The sequence below is a fragment of the Heloderma suspectum genome, chromosome 1 (assembly GCF_057233095.1).
Source record: "Heloderma suspectum isolate Gila_16-S chromosome 1, 16-S_ref, whole genome shotgun sequence".
Taxonomy (NCBI): Eukaryota; Metazoa; Chordata; class Lepidosauria; order Squamata; family Helodermatidae; genus Heloderma; species Heloderma suspectum.
Window position 1 is genome coordinate 74,883,846 of NC_139458.1, and position 21,323 is coordinate 74,905,168.

At 45.9% G+C, this 21,323-nt stretch overlaps 1 protein-coding gene across 1 annotated transcript in view; it reads right to left on the bottom strand.

Moving 5' to 3' along the window:
• Positions 1–19,639, bottom strand: part of RGS6 (regulator of G protein signaling 6) — a 319,263-nt gene extending 299,624 nt beyond the window's left edge. The window contains exons 1-2 of the mRNA XM_084827528.1: positions 19,126–19,639; positions 2,437–2,536 (exon numbers count right to left, since the gene is read on the bottom strand). Coding sequence (XP_084683654.1) covers positions 2,437–2,511 — 75 coding nt within the window. The 5' untranslated portion in view covers positions 2,512–2,536; positions 19,126–19,639. The remainder of the gene's footprint in view (positions 1–2,436; positions 2,537–19,125) is intronic.
• Positions 19,640–21,323: the final 1,684 nt, after the last annotated feature.

The following is a 21,323-nucleotide window of genomic DNA, read 5'->3' on the forward strand; positions in this document are numbered from 1 at the left end:
TGTTTTATTATAAGGACTCCTCTACCTGGATGGTACCCATTCCAGTTCTACATGAGGAACAGTTTACCAGCTACACTGTGTGTGAAAAACATCAACAATTTAATACTTTAGAGAAGGCTTGTTCTAGCCTGACACAGTGCCTGATATGTTGACATGAGGGGGTGCTTTGAAAATACGAATTCCCACATGAAGTCTGAGGTGGCACAATCCCCTCATGGGAACTGTACTATCTCATTATGCACAGCTGAACAGGCCTTTACTTAAAGCTAAGCTGCTGGGCAGAGGTTTGCAGGGGTCAAACAAATGCTAAGTCTTCTTGTCCTCTTATGCGTAAGCGACCAGCAGATAGGGATGTAGGAGAATTTAGTCTGCACTTGCAAAACAGTCCAGCACGTGCAGTTTGCAATCTTGAATTCAACCGCAAGCAGAATGTTTTCTCCAAAAATGTTGGAGAAAATGAGTTGGTTAGTTAGCAAAAATGCGGACTTCACATAGCTCTTATACACTGTTGGCAGCCACATAGAGGCCTGTGTTAACCTAGAATAGAGAGCAGCTTTTAGATAATTAAAATGTCCTACAACTCCCAGCAGCTGGCTGGGGAATGCTGGGAGTTGTAGGACTTTTTTCTGTCTAAACATGCATAGGATTGTGCCCTAAGTAGACTGCCTCATATAGGTAAGTTGGTACCAGGCAGAGCCAGTTTTGCAGATGCTAAGCTGTTTGATTCTTGCCAGGTCGCTCTGGTCCCTCTCAGATAAGAGCGTAGTGTTATGTCTCCATGAACAGCTGGGAAGCTTCTGAGCCCAGAGAGGACTATTAGGAGCTCTTTCTCTTGAAAAGGCTAATTTATTGCCTTGACAGTGACACTTCTTGCATCCACTAGGGCACAGAAGAAAAGGTATATAAACACTGTTTAAAGCACGCCAAGCACCTTTGGGAGGCAATGTGCACTGCCGGCCTGGAGAAACTTGTGGCTCAAGGGATGGCTTCTGTCTATCATGGGGACTCCAACAGACACCCAGCTATGACAGCGTGATTAGCTGGAAAGAGGTGTGAGCTTTCTTTGCATATTATTCTGCATCCATTTTCTATCAATAAACTGTCGTCTTTTTGCACAAGTGGCTTCGTTTCATCTTGATAATCAAAAGAAACTACTTTGGCTGGGACCTGACAGAATCAGGCTTGCAGATCAATACACCATCTTTAAGGGTGGAACCATGCCAGATATGTGTAAAAAACACAGGGCCTAAGATAGCCTCTATATGGTGATCACTGCCACTCCAAATCACAGACAGATGTCTATTAGGATCAGTGCAAGTGAAACAGCCCAAACCATGAACAGTAGTGCAGGAACCTGGTACCTCATCCTCCCCTCCCCACCCCCACCCCCACCCCCAGTTCTGGTTTAATGCTGCAGCTGGTTTAGCACAGGATATCGCCTACAGTGCAGCCGTATGAATGAATTTAATGCTACAGCTAGTTTAATTACCTGGATATAGCCTACAATGCTATGAATGTCTACTCAGAGGTCCCATTGAATTTGAGGCGACTCACTCCCTTTTTAGTTGTGCACAGGATCATAGCCCTAATATACAACAGTTACTACATGTTAACAACAACTGCATTTGATTAACACCAGTAAAGTACCATTATAATACATCCACTGGCTCATTTAAACTTCCACTGTTTTCTTTAACTACTACTAGGATATTGTAGCAACTGCATTGAAATATATGCCAAAACATTTCCATCATAGACCCTTCTGGAAATACTGTGTGTGTATGGGGGGGTATTTTTGCACTGTGGTTTCTACTGGCCACATTGGTATATTTTGAAATATGTGAACTTGGAGACCAATCCTTTTAGTTGACTGAAGTTTAAGTCAAAGTACAGTGATTTAAGCCCATTTGGTTGAGGCTGCCCATCCATCAATAAAACAAACTAAAACACTAATTTTTAATGAACTCTGACCACCAGGTTAGAGGGCACTAGGTCAAAGAAGGCAGGTCCCAAAAACAATCCCAAGATTTCAAGGTTTCAAAAGGTATGCAGAGAGATTTTCTTTAGCAGAGCTGGGCCCCTCTTTACCTGTTACTGTCACTGATATATAAAAAAAAGCCCCCAAAAGGGTATATACTCAGACAACCAGTGTTTATGACTCATATACAGAAAATCCACACAACTTTCTTTCCTAATTAACTCTTACAAAGATAAATCTGATTCCACCTATTTTACCAGTAGTCTGTGATATCCTAAGTTCTCTTTGGAATTTTAAATGTAATCTATTCAAGTATAGACCAAAATAATGGAAAACCTCAAATTATATCATATAAAAATATGAGAAAAATAGCATGTGCTTTTTAAGGAGTCAAAGGTTCTTTAATTATTTAGCTCAGAAGTTAGCATATAAGTTATGAATGACTCTGAATGCCTTACCTTTCGGTAAACAATCATGTTTGGAGAGCTCTCCTCTTGATCAGCAGTTTCCATGTCACTGGATCCCTGGGCCATGATGAACCGTTCTGTTCACACCAGGCTGCAAAAGCAAGAACAATATTCAACAGAACACCCAGACTGAGGTATGAGGATAAATTCCAAAATCAAATGCATAGGCACAGCAGGTGAGGGGAAAAAAAAAAAGTGTTCAACATTCTTATTCCATTATATAATGCCTGAAAGGCAATAACAGACTGACAATTCATCCCTAAAGAGATTGTTACAAGTTCCCCAAATGTTGATAAGCTGTAGAAGCTGTGCTACAGGTTTTAGTTTCCATTGGATGAGATATCACTGGAGACAGAGTATAATCTTTGCCTTATTAAAAGAGTGAAAGTAAAGGAAAACAAACTATCCAAGGCAGATCCCAAAAAGCAACTTAGGCACACACACCCCCAAAGCTGCACCCACAGTTTCAGCTAGAATCCATCTAGAAATGCTTCCAAACAATTACTCTTTCTTACATGGAGAGATGCCACTTTCTCCCAGCTCTGATGGGTACTTCATTCGAAGACACAAAGAGGTTATTGTTAATCATATATTTTTAACAAAATATTTAAATACATCAGAAGCAGGAAACCTGCTACAGTGGCAGTTGGACTGTTGGATGATAAGGGAGCTAAAGGAATACTAAAGGAGATAAGGAGATCGCAGAGAAGCTAAAGACTTTGCATCAGTCTTCATTGCAGAAGATGTGGGACAGATACCCATGCCTGAACTGACATTTTCAGGGAGGGAGTCTGAAGATCAGAGGCAAACAGTAGTGATAAGAGATGACGTTCTAGACCTTATTGACAAACTGGGGGGGGGGGGAATCACTGGATCCATTGGTATCATCCAAAAGTTCTTAAAGAACTCGAATGGGAAATTTCTGATCTGTTAACAAAATATGTAACATCTCCCTAAGATTGGCTTCTATACTGGAGTGGAAAGTGGTCAACATATCACCAATTTTTAAAAAGAGATGGGGGGGGGGAGGATTTTGGAAATTGCATGCCAATTACCTTAATGTCTCTTCTGGGAAATTGGTGGAAAGTATTATTAAAGATAAAATTATCAAGCATATAGAAGGACAAGTCTTCCTGAAGAATAATCAGCATGGCTTTCTGCAAAGGTAAGTCTGCTCTCATTAACCTTTTAGAGTTCTTTGAGAGTGTCAACAAGCATGGGGCAGGTGTGTGATCTGGTAGACATTGTTTACTTGGACTTTCAAAAGGCTTTTGACAAAGTCCCTTTCCACAGAGACCTGAACACCTTAGCAGTCGGAGGAGAGGTCCTCTTATGGATCGATAACCCATGGTCATCAAATGAAGCAAACACTGGGAGATTCAGGACAGACAGAAGGAAGTACTTCACACAGTGCGTAGTTAAACTCCCTGCCAGTTCCAGGTTGTTGAGGGCACTTGAGCTAGACATTCTGAATGGCCCCCTCCCACAGTGAGTCTAGCTTCTCACTGCCACTGCTACCAGCTGCTATTGCTCCTCTTTCTCATCATTGCTACCACTGCTTACTTGACAGGCAGACAGCCACTCAGCAAGTGGGTAGTGGAATGTGCTGCTCTTCTTTCTCACCACCACTGTTGTCTGGGCCAGAGCAGGATGCATGTGAGCAAGCAGGCTGCAGTGGTGAAGAGGAGGAGCAACTCCAGAGGACTCTTGTCAGTAGGCCCCTGCTGGGGTGTGGGCCCTCAGTAGGTAGCCATCCATGCCTACCCTTGATGCCAGCCCTGGTTAAACTCTCATATTTGCTACCACAAGATGTAGCACTGGCTGCCAACTTGGATTGTTTTAAGGGGGATTAGATGAATTCATGAAGGATAAAGCTATCCATGAGTAAAACGCTGGTCATCTGCATGAAAGGTTGCCAACAAAACTGTGTGTCACAGAATTCAGAGGATGTTAGAACTTAGAAGAATGAGGATGTAAAACAAAAGACTGCCCACCAGTTTGAGGGGACCGATATCCACAAGTACAACAATCCAGGCATCCAGTTACATCTAAGTTGCTTAAGATGTCTGGAAGCAGATTTTTCCTCCTAAGGAAAGGTCTTGTTGACTCCTACATTTTGCAAAAACATTTGCCCCACCAATGCCCACCTCTCCTCCAACCACCATGCACACACACACACACACACACACACTTTGTCAACAGTTCTTATAGATAAAACCAGATAGATATGACCCATCACCATTTCAGTAATTCTCAGTCAGAAAAAGTTTCACTAAGAAGCTGTGAATTATAGGCTTTCTTTGACCTATATAGAGTGGAAAAACCAAAAAAGCAAGTGCCCGAGTCAATATCATTTACTTGACCATAGATACCACTTCTCTTGAAAGATACAGTCAGAAAGTTATTCTTTTCTAAGAATTCAAAATACTACAGACAAATTCAATTCCATCGTGTTTGTGTGCCTAATAAGAAGTGAGAAAAGAAGAGAAAGGGAACATTTGCCATTGCTTTTGCTAATAGACAAGTCATTACAAAAAGCATCAGACCATGCAAAAATGAAGTCAATATTGGCAGAGTCTAAATAGTTTCATCATCATTTAGCAAGAAGATTCAAAGAATGAGATCTATTATTTTATACCTGTGGACAGAGGGGCTCAAATAACCTACTATATTTCAATCATATAATAAAAACGTATTTGTGCAGTGTAATCCCATACATGTCTACTAAGAAATAAGTTTCATTGAGTTCAATGGGTCTTAACAGTGTGTATTGTCATTGAACTCAATGAGACTTACATCTGAGTAAACATGCATAGGATTACACTGTTAAAGATTTTTAATAATCAAACCAGTATAGTTCACCATTAATTAAAAAACAAAAATAGCTGTGCTCACTCATGAGTTTAAAAAAATCCAGAATTTTGGACAATAAATCCAAAATCCACAGTTAGGCAATCCCTTTGTTAGGACCAACCATGCCACAAAAGTACAAGCTTTTGAGCTCTCGAGAACCCTTCATCAGGCTAGGTGGTATATAGGCAGGGGAGGGAGGAAGAAACAGAAAAGTTCAAACATTAAACCTTATCTTGTGGCTATGAGGTCTATAACGTAGACTCAGTTTTAAACTGGTGATTACATACAGGATCTGGTCTAATTTGTTAACTGGCTGGTCCTAATAAAGGTATAGCTTAATGGTGGATTTTGGATTTCCCACCTAGATTCTGGATTTTTCACCATTAATGCTTATGATGAGTTCCAGATCTAAACATAGGAGTTATAAAAATTAAGACACTGAAGTGGCATAAGAGATTGGAAGTGTGTCTACAATATTTTTACCATTACATGGAAATGCACTGATCCAGCTGTACTCAAGTGTAGTTATTCATGAGAAGTTGTACCAGAATTTGGATGGAGTTACACATTAAGATGCACATCTGATGGACAGTAACGCACTGCAGAGATCACCATATTCAAATGCACATCTGATTTATGCCTGTGGTTCCTGGTCAAGCAAGTATTATCTGCTTCTCTAAACAGACCTCCTTATCTAGATAGAGCTGAAAAAATGAGCATAGTCTGGGATATCTTAGGGAATCAGTACTGAGCTGAAACAGGGGGTTTAGGAACATCTCCACACACACACTCTTGGGGCAATTGGATTAGAAGACCTGGGCTAAAGCCCCATCTCTGTCATTGACACCCTGTATGGACTTGGACAAATCACTATCTTTGAGCATCAGCAGGAACAATAGCGTCTGCTATACAGCATTATTGTAAAGGTTAATACGATAAAGACTGATCACCACTTTGCAGATTAAGAGAAGTGTTATACAGGATCATCATCATCAACAGCAACAGAAAGCAGTGATTCCACAAACTGCATTGTAGGTCAAATCCTGCGTAACGTTATTCCTTGGAAATAGTTGGGAAGTAAGCAGATATCACCACAATCCAGCAAAGGTGATGTGTGGGTGGATGCAGGCTTACACATAAGCTTTCCCTGCTGGATAACAAGCGGTTCATGGAAAAGGGAGCTGTCTAGGCAGTTGGGAAGCTGCCTTATGCTGAATCAGGGCCACTGGTCTATCAAGACCAGCACTGCAGACACCAGCTGGAGGCTGCTCTCCAGGGTTTCAGACAGGACCCTTTCCTGTCCCTTCTTAGAGATACTGGGGATTGAACCTGGGACCTTCTGCACGCAAAGCGGGTGCTCTGCCACTGAGCCATGGCCTCTCCCCACAGGCCCCAGTTCCTAGAGCTGCTCTGCTGCAGCCAGTGTGGGACTGGGAACTGCGCGCTCCTCCTCTCTAACGTCTCACAGGGGGGAACAGAGACACTCTTGCAAGATTCTTTTTCACAGACCACAAAGCCACCTCCATCCCCGCCCTCAGTCAATCCACACTGTGGAAAGCTCTGCACAATGTGGAGAGCTGCCATAGGCTGCATCCCCTGATTTTGCAATAGCTGCTAGTTTGAAACCCAAGACAGAGCTTGTTTCTTTGTGTTCATGATATCATCTGGGTTAAAGAGAGAACTTAATTGTCCAAGAGTTCAAAATATACCTCCTTTGCAGCATCTGAAATGGCAGAACACACACTGCCTTAATATCCAGGCACATGCTCTAGAAAAGACACACCCATTATTCACCGCCGGTGCAGTCCTATGCAGATATACTCAGAAATATGTCCTATTGAGTTCAATGGGACTTACTCCTAGGTATTTTTATTTTATTTTATTGATTATTAAATTTATTAATCGCCCATCTGGCTGGTCACCCAGCCACTCTGGGCGATGTACAGCGTACAATAAAACAGTTTAAAACAATAAAATTCTACAGTAAAAACATTTTCTAAAATACCCTAACCCACCTCAAATGCCTGCCTGAACAACCACGTTTTTAATGCATGACGGAAGCTCATTAAAGAGGGGGCATGGTGGAGTTCCCTAGGGAGGGAGTTCCACAGAGTGGGGGCCACCACAGAAAAGGCCCTCTCCCTCGTCCCCACCAGTCTAGCTGTCCTGGCTGATGGGACAGAGAGAAGGCCATCCGAGGCTGATCTTGTTAAGCGGCCTGTCTGGTGTTGCTGGAGGCGCTCCTTAAGATAGGCTGGGCCAGAACCATATAGGGTTTTAAAGGTCAAAACCAACACCTTGAATTTGGTCCGGAAAACAACTGGTAACCAGTGCAACTCCTTCAGCACTGGAGTGATGTGATCTCGCCGGCGGCTGCCTTTAATCAGGCGAGCCGCCGCGTTCTGTACCAGCTGCAGCTTCCGAACTGTCTTCAAGGGTAACTCCACGTAGAGCGCATTACAGTAGTCTAAACAAGAGGAGACCAGGGCATATACTACTGATGGGAGCAGATGGTCGGGAAGGAAGGGGCGCAGCCGCCGTATCAGATGGAGTTGATACAGCACTGTCCGGCTCACAGCTGACACCTGAGCCTCCATGGACAGCTGGGAGTCCAAAATGACCCCCAGGCTGCGGACCTGGTCTTTCAAGGGTAGCCGTACCCCATTCAGCACCAGATCAACAGGTTAAGTGTGTATACGATTGTGGCCTCAGAGATTTCACTTCCAGAGACCCTGGGAGGGAGCTAAACTGTCAAGAATGATGACCCTAGCAACTCACATGAACAACATTTTAAGAAGGCATCTCCACAACGCAAAAGCAGGACAAGACAGGGATTTACAACGGATATGGGCCAGAACCTTGGGACTGCCCCTAGGAAACAGGGATAATTGGAGCTTATGCATGCACAGTGCTGAAAGGATGATGAACTCCTTCAGCACTAATTAACTATCTGTCAGAAGTGGGGGAAATAAATCAGTGGAGGCTGGTGGCTCCGATGTCAGTAGGGCAGTGAATCCGCTCCGGGTTTAAGTCGGAACCAGTCAGAACTCTAAAGATTCAGCGGATTCACCACCCCACTTCCATCAGAGCCACCAGCCTCCACTGGTTCTACCACTTGTCTCCAGTGAATGGGGAAAGTGTTGTAGGTGGAATGAGCACTGGAGTACCGGTGCCCACTTAGGGTCTAGTTCTTAAATAAGTCCCCATTCTCTATAAAACACAGGACACTTCTATGACAGTATATTATTTTACCAATAATCAATTCTGTGCAAAACCTGTGGCTTATCTTTCATCTTATTCCTTAATCTTCTATTTATGACATCCAATTCTGTTGCCAGGGAGATGCTTACGCAGATCATTATGACTTTAGGTAACAAGACAAACGGCTAGCTCTTATGCATTTCCTCCCTTGAAATACACACACACAGCCAATCTACGCTACTGAGGCAAAATCGTTTCCCAAAGGGAAGGCTGATCATCGGTTACAACAACATAAAGCTCTGTAAAGATGCTTATCCCTGACTGAATAAAATGAAATATTCCATTGGAAAGGCACATACCTAACTCCCAAACCTTGTTGCAATTTTTTATCTGGCACGACAACCTGTCACTTTAAAACGGGGCTTGAACGTTGGCTGATGCAGTGATTCAGACACTCTTGCAAGGATTTCTTAAGAAAGCAGCAAGATACTGTGAATATTAGCTTTATTCCTTTACAGGCTGACAAAAGCACAGTTGCTTATTTGTTGTGTGGGGTCATCTTCCTTCCAAGGTGCACTTCTGTTTCAGAGATTAACCTGCAATATATACTTGTTGCTGGTGAAATGCGTTTGTTTCCCCACCAAACAGGGCCATCACCATTTGCAGCAGGGAGTCAAACTGAGCTTGAGCTAATACCAAAGCCACCCCAAGACACTTTGCTGCCTGAAGTGAAGGACAAAATGGTGCCTCTCCCTATTCCATGTACAGAACCTGACCAGACTGGCAGCTGAACCTTATGTCAACAGTGATGAAGGGACAATGTCTTCCATCACAACCAAGAACAGCAGGTTAGCTTAAGGGGTTCAGGGCAGTCTGCATGGCACACAGAGCTCTGTCCTCCACCTTACCCCCACTCCCTGCCCATCAGCATCTGCTGCCTGAAGCAGCTGCCTCACTCTGCCTAATGGTAGGGCTGGCCCTGCTTAGTACATTAAAAACTGGGATTTTGAGGGGAGTTGTTCCATAAAAGAGAACACCACCCAAACCTAAAATCTCTCAGCTGCCTTCAAATTGAAACAAACCCCTAAGTCAGCCTTCCCCAACTTACTGCCCTCTAGATGTTTTGGACTATAATTCCAATCAGCCCCAGCCAGCATGGCCGATCGTAAGGAATGCTGGGAGTTGTAGTACAAAACACCTGAAGGGCACCAGATTGGGGAAGACTGCTCTAATGCAGCAGCCAGACTAATCAGCTTAACAACAACAGCAACAAAACTGGTGCAGTAATCAGAAGCTCAAAAGAAATCTTTCCCAGCCTGGTGCCCTCAAGATGTTTTTGTTGGACTACCTCTCCTATCACTCCCAGCGAGCATGGCCAATGGCAATCCTTTGAAGGTGGTCAAACAGGATTTCTCCTCTTTAGGCCTAAAGAGAATGGTAAAACAGATATTTTCAAGGAAACCGTTTGAGAAAAAAGAGAGAGGTGTTGACCACTGCCTAGAGAGAGGCTTTTGTCTCCTGTTCATACCTTGATTCCAAGTACTACAAACTGCTTCTCTCAGGTGAGGACAAAAAAAAAGAAAAGTCTAACTCAACTATAGGTGACCTTGGAATTTTGAAGACTTGTATTCTGAACAGTAAACTGAGCGTGACTGAATTTTCAGTTGGAAACACCTGGCTAGTTCGGCCTTTGATCCAGAGCTACTTCATTCTCAGAGAGGGAGAAGGCTAACAAGCAAGAGATCCTTCATCATAGCAAGATGAACAAGGTCCAGGAACATTTTGGCTCCTATCTAGATCATGAGCATCATCTCAGGAGAAGCAAAATAAAAACACGGAACTGCCTTGCTGGATCAGACCAAGGGCTGACAAGCCCAGCATTCCTCTCGCAGCAGCAGCTAGCCAGATGCCTCTGAAATTGCTTACAAGCAGGACATGAAGGTCATAGGCATTCTTCTTGTTTTATTCGCATTATGAAAGGCTGATACAAATCCATAGAAAGCAGGTCTATTAAAGGCTATTGCCTATGATCATTAAGTGGACCCTCAATGTTGAGATGCAGCATACTTCCAAGTACCAAGCCAGAGGTATAGTGCTTCTGCATATATTTCCATTTAAATATCATATTCATGGAGGATGGGTCTACCAAAGCCCCCTCCTGTTCCTCTCTCTTTTTAAGCCATCACCATAACATCACAAGTTAATTTTACACTGTGTGAGGGAGAGCTTGTTTTTGTCCATAATTCCAAGCTGACCCTATCATTAGGTGGAGTAAGGAAGCTGCCACAGGCAACTGATTTGGGGTATCATGAAAGGGCAACAAATTGTCAATGATTTATTATTGTTGGGAGTTTTAGGCTTAGGGAAGTGGAGTGACGGCTGTGGGATCTTCCGCCTCAGATGCCAGAAATAACTTGACCCTGTGGTACAGCTAGGGGTGAATCTCACAGCCAAACCTCAGACCTCACAGCCCAGCAGCCCCTGCACCCCCCGGCCATATCAAAAGCAGCAGCTGATGGAGGCAGCAGCAAACAGGCTGGTTTCAGCACCTGGGCCGGCATGGATGCATGCCAGAGCCCACCAGGGCTGACACTGCTCACTGCAACACCCTTTTTCACTTCTTCTTTTAAAAAGCATGCTATAGTCAGGGCACGGCTAGAGGGACATGTCATTATTTTTTACTTTAAATATATAAATTATTCTTTTCTACATCAAAATGGCAGCAGCACGGGTGGGGAGAAGATAAATGTTAGTGAAGGAATTCATGACTGAAGTAATGCACATGGCCATCTAAAAGCCCCTCCCCCGCCCCCCGCATAAAACCATACAGGGCACAATGCTATGCATGTTTAAACAGAGAAAAAGCCTACAACTCCCAGCATTCCCCAGCCTGCATGGCTGGCTGGGGAATGCTGGGAGTTGTAGTCCTTTTCTCTGTCTAAACATGCATAGAATTGAGCCCCAAGTCATGGGTCTGAAATGACTTAGCTGCACCACTAACTTGACCAGCCTTGGGTACTATGTACCTTGACTTGCAGGGATGAGTGCTATTTGATGTTCTCCCTTCAGCAGCAAAATGTCTTCGGCCAGCCCTGTCTGAACCTAGCTGCAATCAACTTCACTGGATGCCCCCTAGATCTAGTATTTTTTTTAAAAAAAACAGATAAGAGAAATTTGTTAACCATTCATAATTTTATTAGGGCTTCTCCACACGAGCAATTTATTGCATGCTCGTGACTGGCCAATCAAGGAAGTTTATGGGTCCTTTACACAACGTCGGACATCTCCCCCAATAATCTCGCTTCAAAAAAGAACAGAGATAATGCACTAGAGTTGGAGTTAGAGGGGCAGGGAGTTGGGTTTCTGGGAACCGACCTCTGAGCGCTGGCTCCGAGCTCGGTTCCCAGAAAATGAAAAATCCTATGGCCGTCTAGACGCTGCCTAGTAGCCATAGGATTATGCCCTAAAAGGTCATATAACTGAGGCAGCATTCCGCAGTGGTGAGGTCTAACTGAGAACATTATTAAAAACTGTGGCAGTGAACTCTATAGACCCAGGCCTCAAAGTTAATTTTCAAAAAAAGAAAAGGAACATAGATGGGATCACCCACATGTGTTCCATTGCATCTGGTGACAATGGCGGGATAACCTACAGCGTTTCTTTTCATGTGTAGGTTTTCAGTTAGAACTACATTAACTGACTGCTACAGCAGCTAACCAGAACAAGCCCAGAAACACAGGAATCTGGAGAGAGAGAGAAAACCCAAACCGTCAAGAACGCATATTTTCTTCCATATTATGATATGATGAATCTACTCACATTTTGGGAAACTGGGCATGACTTGGAGCATCATTAAATATCAGTCAACAAAAGATACATTAGATCAATAATTTTAATAAGGAGTGGAAGAGATAACTACGCTGGGAATCTTACAGAGATAATTTACAAAAACATTTTCCTCATGGCTTCATTATTTCCAGAAATTCTACATCTCTAGACTTTTATATAAAGTGTTCTTACTACATACTTTTTGGAAATTTTAGGGGGAGTAAAGGCTGAGTAACAATATATGAACACTTTGTCTTAAACTCCAAAAGAAAGTATTTGGTAATCCAAAGCTGTTCAATTTTCCAGTTTTTCAGAAAAACAAACAAAAACGTTTTGGAAAAATTCAGAAAAACATGTTTTTTCCCCAAATTTTTCCAGCTTTTTTTCTGGGCCTTGACATCTCTAGTTCAGAAGCTCACAGTCAATTCTGAACTTAATAGCAAATTCGTAAATCACAGGTCCAGGCTTATTAAAAAGGTGATCATTATGAACAGAAGAGTTTCAACCAGTGAGCGGACTAATTATGACATTTGGCAGCACCACTAGTTACCATGCCATTTGTTTTCAAAGTCAGCTCATGAACCAGAATTGAACCAGACAGATACTGATGAATTTGAGCTAAAACTCAACACAAATTTTCAGTGGGTTGACTCCCTATCTTGAAGTGCTGATTAGAACATGATCGTGCAAGAGACACAAGTTGCTAATGGGTCGTTTTAATGACATAACTGATAACAAGCACTACAACTCTTCTCTTCCTGCTACCGGTTCATTGTACACTGGACCCTAACAGGATCTGAAGCTAACTAATCTCAAGGCAGGATGCAGAAAAGCCTATTTTCAGTTTCATGAGGAGAGTCCTAATTGTATGTTATGTCCCGCCCTTTACCAAAGGAGCTCAAGCAGCATACACAGTTATCCCATTTTGTCCTCATAGCAACCCTGTAAGGTAGGTTAGTCTGGAAGGTTGTGTCTCCTCAGTCCAACACTCAACCACTGTACCATACTGGCTCTCTGTAAACCAGGAGGAAGGCAGCCTGGTGCCCTCCAGACATTTTGGAGTACAAATCCCATCATCTCTGACCACTGGCCATGCTGGCTGGATCTGATGGGAACCATAGTTCAAAATATATAGGGGGCACCAGCCTGCCTTCCTTTGCTTTATACACTGAATCCTTTCATGTGCAAGGCTTAAATTGCAGGGATGTGCATTTACACTGGACAAAGCCCAAATATTGAACCAGGCTGCTTTGGAAGCATTTGGACATCACACAAAGTGGGCTGTGGTGCTCCTGAAGCGTCGGATCCACTTTGTGAGGGTGTTTTTAACAGACCAGTTATACCTGAACCTCCCCCAAGGTTCATATCTGAACCTCCCCTGGGAAACCCCAGGCAGGAGGAAGAAGTGACTTACAGTTGCAGCTTCAAACCAGGGAGTGAGTTTACTAGGGCTCTCCAATCACTTTGGGGAGGGACATGGAAATATCATATCAGAAGCTGTTCCAGTGTTTTGTACACCAAGGCCATGCTTGCCTGTTATCCCAGTGATTTCTTGACTTCCTGCTTTAGCATTCCAATCCCCTATGATGAAGAGAACATCTTTTTTTGGTGTTAGTTCTAGAAGGTGTTGTAGGTCTTCACAGAACAGATCAACCTCAGCTTCTTCGGCATCAGTGGTTGGAGCATAGACTTGAATTACTGTGATGCTGAATGGTTTGCCTTGGATTTGTACTGAGATCATTCTATCGTTTTTGAGATTGTACCCCAGTACTGCTTTTCCCACCCTTTTATTAACTATGAGTGCTACTCCATTTCTTCTAAGGCATTCTTGCCCACAGTAGTAGATATAATGGTCACCTGAATTAAATTCGCCCGTGCTTGTCCATTTTAGTTCACTGATTCCCAAGATGTCGATGTTCAATCTTGCCATCTCATGTTTGACCACCTCCAGCTTACCTTGATTCATTGATCTGACATTCCAGGTTCCTAAACAATATTGTTCTTTACAGCATCAGACTTTCTTTTCACCATCAGACACATCCACAGCTGAGTGTCCTTTCGGCTTTGGCCCAGCCGCTTCACTCTTTCTGGCGCTACTTGGAAATGCCCTCTGCTCTTCCCCAGTAGTATATTGGACACCTTCCGACCTGAGGGGCTCATCTTCCGGCGTCATCTCTTTTAGCCTTGTGATACGTTCCATGGGGTTTTCTTGGCAGGAATACTGGAGTGGGTAGCCACGTCCTTCTCCAGTGGACCACATTTTGTCAAAACTCTCCACCATGACCTGTCCGTCTTGGGTGGCCCTGCACGGAATAGCTTATGGCTTCACTGAGTTATGCAAGCCCCTTCGCCACAACAAGGCAGTGATCCATGAAGGGGCCCTTTCATCCTATTTTGTATTTAATTTTTATTTTTTCTTGCTGTTCTTTGTTTGTGACTGTCTTGAGTGTTAGTTACATCCACCCCTTTCTGACCTTAATTGCATTGATTTAAGTTCAGTGTTAAATATTAGTTGATCTGTGTGTCTCCAGATAATAGTATAGTAACTGTCTGATTCTGTGCACTGTGTGTCTTGTGTGTGACTGTGTTACTTATACACACAGTGTTATAATTTGTACCAGCACTACATTAGCATACCCTTTCAGATTTCATTTTCAATAAAAGATCATCTACTCCACCAAAGATGGAAGTTTGTGTTACCCCAAAGCAGTTTCTGGCAGGAGAGAGATGGCAAGACCTGTTCTCCCCTATGCCATACCCCCCAAAATCAACATTAAAAGCAGCTAGCACAAAATCTCCTTCACCTAATGTATCTGAAATATGGCAGGCTTCATCCACTCAAAATGGGCTACAGTGCCTGCAAATAACATCAAATTCTGCTCCCCCCTCAGTTATAGCCATTTTTATTTCCCCATTATAGTCAATGGGGAGCCATCCAAAGCTTCAGAAAACTGAAGTGAGGCTCTGCCTCAGATTCAAAGCAAAGCAAGCCTTGTCCGAAGTGAAGAATTCTCCTACCTAAAACATCAAAGTAGGTTCCACAGTGATTATTCTCCCAATCAAATTGCCTTTGAGCTGTCTTCACGCACAATGTATGTGTATGGCTGATCATTCTTCATATGGAAGAGAAAGCAGGGGCAAGACTTTTGGAACAAGAACAAATAATCTGGCTAATTTAAGTTTCACATTTGCATCACAAATTGACTGAAGCAAAAGTCTCATGTGAAAATGCCCTTTAGCGCAAGACTTTAGCTGGACAGGCTGTAGAGGTGAGAATAAAAGCTTTTTCCCCTAGACCGTCCATGCATGACTTCAACCTTGTAGTCTTTGCAGGACCATCAAAGAAGTCCCCATTCAAATGTAATTGGACATTATCCAGTCCATAGGGAGGAACAGCATTGCTGGAGCACATATGCTGTTTTTAAAGGCTTCTCCAGACTATGCCAAGACAAGACAGTTTTAGCTCCTGTATACCACATATTTTCCAGCTAATTCTTGTGCCCTGAGATCTCTATCTCCCAGCCTTAAAAAGCAGGATGCTCTTTAAAAGCACCCTCCCCAGCAAGTGCTGTTCCACATCCCTGCGTCCTGCCCACATGCCTGAGGGCCAGATAACACGCTATTACCTCTGTACTGTGACCTGCAGGATTATCATGCAGGGGCTAAAAGATGGAAAGGGACACACAGATGGGCTACATAAGCCCCCCTGCCACACCCACAAACACACTTTTAAAAACTGTTCCTGGAGAAGCATAGCTCAAGTTCAGCAATATGATTTGGAGAGAGCTGTGTATGCAAAAAGCTGCCTTACACCGAGTCAGACCATCTAGCCCAGAATTGTAGACAATGACTGACAGCAGCTCTCCAGGGTTTCACACAGGATTCTTGCCTAGCCCTAGCTGGAGATGCTGGGAATTGAGCCTGGGACCATCTGCATGCAAAGCAGGTGCTCTGCTACTGAGCTACAGCCCCTCCCTGTAGAAGGGGAGAGTACTATGGCTCCCTAACATCGAACATGTTCATTTGGAGATATGGCCCACAGATCTGAGTGGAATTAACTTGCATGTAAGTGGGCTTAGTATTGCAGCTTAAGAGACCCTTACATACCTATATTTTTCTGTGGGAGTTTTCTCTAATGGGGTGAAGGAAATGCAAGAGAAATGCTAAAGCTGCAACCTTAGGCACACTTATTTCGCAGTCACTTGCAATGACACCAGAAAGACTTAACTCAACCCTGCACAACTTCTGACCCAATGAGACCCACACCAGCCATGTGGCTCGCTGGTTAAGTGACACCCACGCTCCTCTTTTTGGTCTCTCATCCTGGCAGCAGAAACAGATTTATCCAACCCCACTGTACAGCCTCCACCAGTGGGCTGTGTCACCTTGATGGGTGACACAACCTGCGCAGGCCTGTTTGAAGTCAGTGCATTCAGGATAAAGAAACACGGCTATCAACTGTGCTGCCACTTTCTTCTCAGGCCTCTCTTAGTCTTTGTGACTAAATTTCCAGCAGGCAACACATTCAAATCAGCGAATGTGAGCCATCAAAGTTATGCAGGGACTGCGACACTGAGCCCACAACCAGGTGGCTCTGATTTAAGTGATCACAACCCCGCTGTTTGCGCACTTCCGATCCCCACAGTCCAGGAGCATGCGGGTATCACAGTCTGTTCTGCAGCTGGTTTGGGGACTTGCATGGGACCAGCATGATAATGTAGTCCAGCTAAGACGGCATGGGTGATGTTTGGCAGGCGCGCTTTCCACACTCCAGCTTGCACACTCCCATGCACGAGCAGAAACATGGAAATCTGTCTGTGCTCAGGAGTCCCCCTTCTCCTTCATGAGCTTGACATCTTATAGATGCCATGAGGATGACAGACATCTCACATCTGAGCCTTAGTTTTCTTTGCAAGTCAGGGAGGGGGAAGGTGTGGCCTTTCAGACGTTGCTGGACTGCACCTCCCATCATCCCTCGCCATTGGCTATGCTAGCTGGTGCTGATGGGAGTTGCACTCTGAGAGTATCTGGAAGGCTGCACTTTCCCCACCCCTGACCCGAATAATATGTAACCAATCTGCCCTACCAGTGGCTTAGTTCTATGACCCAATTAAGCCAAAGTACCTGGATTTCAGCACCTGCAGGCCATTCTGCATAACGGATGCTTACACTGATGTGTGTTTGGGCTTGTTTGTTTGGGAGGGGGGACTCCCATTTCCTGCACCTGTGCTTCAAATGTAAAAGCAGCAGTGGCTAGAGCCCAGCCTTCCCCGGCCAGGTGCCCCCCAAATGTTTGGGACTGCAAGTCAGCTGGGCTATAGCCAATGCATGATCAGTTGAATGCTGGCTCACTCCCAGTGGAGGCTGGTGGCTCCAATGTCGGTGGGGCGGTGAATCTGCTCCAGGTTTCAGTCAGCACTCTAAAGGAGTTAGAGCATCACACCTTGGATCGCTCCCTTAGAGTCCTGACTGGTTCTGACTGAAACCCTGAGTGGATTCACTGCTCCACTGACGCCGGAGCCACCAGCCTCCGCTACTCACTTTGTCTTCCTAGCCCCACACTCACAATGTGATGCATTCCACACCCAACAGGCCACTTGTGAAAACAGTGAAGTGATTCCAGTGGGACCCAGTTCCAAGGATGCATGTTCAGGGCTGCACCCCTAGCACCAGAGCTCAGCCAGTGAGCCGGAATCCATTGCCATCTGTTTCACAGGCTGGATCCAAGCAGCTGGTCGGCTAAACTGTAGGTCCTTAACAGACCCCCGCTCTTGCCGCTGAGCTCTGCGTGGGCCCCGAGGTCAGGGCACCCGCTCGGTCCCCACGTGCTTTGCCTTGGCGGGGCTCTGGCTGCTGCACGGCCGTTGCCTTCACGCCCAAACCCAGTCCTCGGAACGCGCAGATCGCTTGTCAGCCGCGTCTCCAGAAAAAGCGCCCTGGCTGCTGGCGGCGGCGTTTCTTTGCTGGCCGAGATGATTCTTTCTCTCGGTTTGAGCAGCCCGTAAGTGGCTACGCTTCCCGCGGGTGGAGCCCAGCTCATCCGACCCCCCGCTTCATTCATCGGGAACGCGACTGGCGCAGCCACGAAGCAGGACCAGCAGCGGCGGCGGCGGCCTCCCAGCAACGCCGCTTTTCCGAGCCCTTCCCCAGCCGGTTGCCTGGCGATTGCCCTGCGTGCCCCTCAACATCGATTCACACACCACCCCGCTTAGCGCGGAAAGCTCAGGTCGCCTCGCTCCCCTTTCCACAAAGCCTCCGGGACCAGGGCAGCGGGCGAGCGCGGAAACAAAACTCTCCCCGCTCGGCGCTGAAAGCGAAAGCCCCGGCGCGCGAGGCACCGCGTGGCGACGGCTGTACTCCGAATGGAACCCGACGTCGAGGGCGCGTTTACACGACGCTGCGATGCAGTTCGTTCACTCACACTTTTCTTTACTCATTCGCACCCCCCCGAATAAATAACAACAACAACAACAACAACAAAATCATATCCACGTTGGAAAGGGAAGGAAACGGAGCCAGCAGGGGTGTGTTGCTAGTTGGTTTGCTTTCGCTCAACCCTTTTCCTGTCCCTCCTTTCCCACCCATTCCAGAAGGGAGTTCACACACCCAGCACTCTTGGGGGGACTCCGATTTGTTCTAAGCACCGGAACAACCGATTGCATTCGCTCTGTGTCCCTTTTAAGAGTGTGTGTGTGTGTGTGTGTGTGTGCGGGGGGGGGGGGGGATATCATGCCGCGCTCGCCATTGTTGCCCCGAAAGCTTCAGGGCAGAAGACTATGCACGGGTAATTGCGATTACCTTAGCAACCCAGAATCTGCTGCAGGTCCCCTTCTGGGTTTTGGTTTCAAATTTCTCCTCGGTGGCAGGGAACAGCCCGGCTCATGGTAAAGCGGCAGTCAGTGGGATGGGGCGCGGGGCGCTGAAGGAAAGACACCCGCAGGCAGCTTCCCAGTCTCCCCCCCCCCCGCCGCCCCTTCCCAGATTTCTCGATCTTCCTCAGCGCGCCTACCGGCAGCAAAAGAGGCTGAGGGCGGCTTGGGGGTGCCGCCGGCACGAAAGATGGACCCAGGAGAAGAACCGGGGGGGCCACGATCAGCCTCCTCCCCGCCGGCCCCCGCAGCCCCGTCGCTTGCTCGTTCTCCGCTGCTCCTGGCACTCGCGCTTCGCCGTCTCGGCGCCGCCGGGGGCAGCAAACGCGGGGAGGCCAGCGGCCAGAAGCCCCGCCGAGCTGCGGGAGGGGGGCGGAGAGGCGGACCGAAAGAGAGAAGGAAGAGCCGGGGCTCCCGGTCCGAGACTCAGGCGTCCCTGGCGAGCCGAGCCGGCGGATTGCGGGAGCCGCGGGAGCTCCCGCTGCAGGCCTCGCGGCGGAACTGCACCCTTCCGGCCGCCGCCTGAAGAGAGGCGGAGAGGCTGGAAGGAGCCGGCGGAGCGAGGCCGCCGGACAAAAAAGGGGCGAGCCTTGCTCATCTCTGCGGGGCGCGATCCTATGCAGCGCTGGGGCGAGCTGGGAGCTGCAGGGCTTTTTCCTGTCTAAACAGGCATAGGACTGCGCCCTTAAGAGATTTATCCAGAACATCCAACAAAGGCAACGCAGAAGAAGAAAATAGTCTTGTATCATAAAAAAGAAAAGAAAACGAGAGATGGCTGGCGGGGTTAGCTTCCCAAAAACTCTGTAAGGACAGCATTCCCCCCCTTCCCCCACTGATGCATTACTGGAACCCTGGGTTTACCTGAAAGAAATGAACTTTTCATAACCTGGAAATTAAAAGAAAAGTTTCAAGATTCTGCATGAATAGTTAACGCCATCAAAATCGAAAGGATTGTTGTTTGTCATTCAGAAATCTAAGGTCTAGGACAACTCTGGTTTGCTCACTGCAACGTACTTTGTTCCCTCTGTATTACCTGCCCCTCACCCAGCACAGTATTTTTATCTAGTGCCACCACTGAAGATCAGTTAAGCTAAGAGATGCTTAAGAGATCCTTGTCCCATATGAGCTTCCTGGGGCACAAAGATCTGCAGACGGGGCCCAACTCTGGGTGCCTTCTTTGCTTGAAGGCTGAAGCAAGGTTAGCATCCTCTGGGATGGGCAACTTGTGTTCATGTAGATGTTTTGCCCTACAGCTCCCATCATTCCTCACATTGGCTATGCTGGCTAGGACTGATGGGAGCTGTGTAGGCCAACAACATCTGGACGGACACCAGTTGCCCACCCTTAGGCTTTTGAGGTGAGAAGCATTGCCCCCTAGAGGAAGAGACCTGTAAGGCATGCAAGCCACCCTGGGGAGAAGTTCATTTGCATACTGGATGGGAATACAGAAAGGCTATGGGAGTTGAGGGGTTTAGGGGTTCATCTTTGGGATGTGGATCAGCTTTGTAAGGGAGATGGGTCTGTGGATGTTCTGTGGGGTGGTCATCAGAGCAGGTGAGCTCTGTGGCAAAATCCTCTCTTTCCTGAGAGTGAGTGAACAGGGTGAGTAAATGGGGGAGTTTTGCATGGGACTGCTCTAAGACTGGGATGGACAAATGTCGGCATCTTCAAGAAGGGGGAAAAGGTGGATCCAAGAAACTACTGACCGGTCAGTCTGTTATCAGAACTGGGCAAAATTCTAGATCAGATTATTAAGCAGTTGCTCTGTGAGCATCTATAAAATAATGCATTGATTACTAGGAGTCAGGAATAAATCAGGCCAGACCAACCTTGTTTCCTTTTATGATAGTTACTAGTTTTATATATCATGGGAATACCCTGGACATCATATATCTTGAATTCAGCCAAGCATTTGACAAGGTTTCCCATGATATCCTTGATGATAAGACAGTAAAATGTGGGTTAGATGCTACTACTGTTAGGAGGATCAACAGCTTGTTGAGCGACTGTACTCAACAAATGCTCACTGATGACTCTATATTCTCTTGGAGGAAGTCTCAGCGGGAGTGCTGCAGAGCTCTGTCCCATGCCCTCAGCTGTTCAGCTTTTTTTATATATAAATGACCT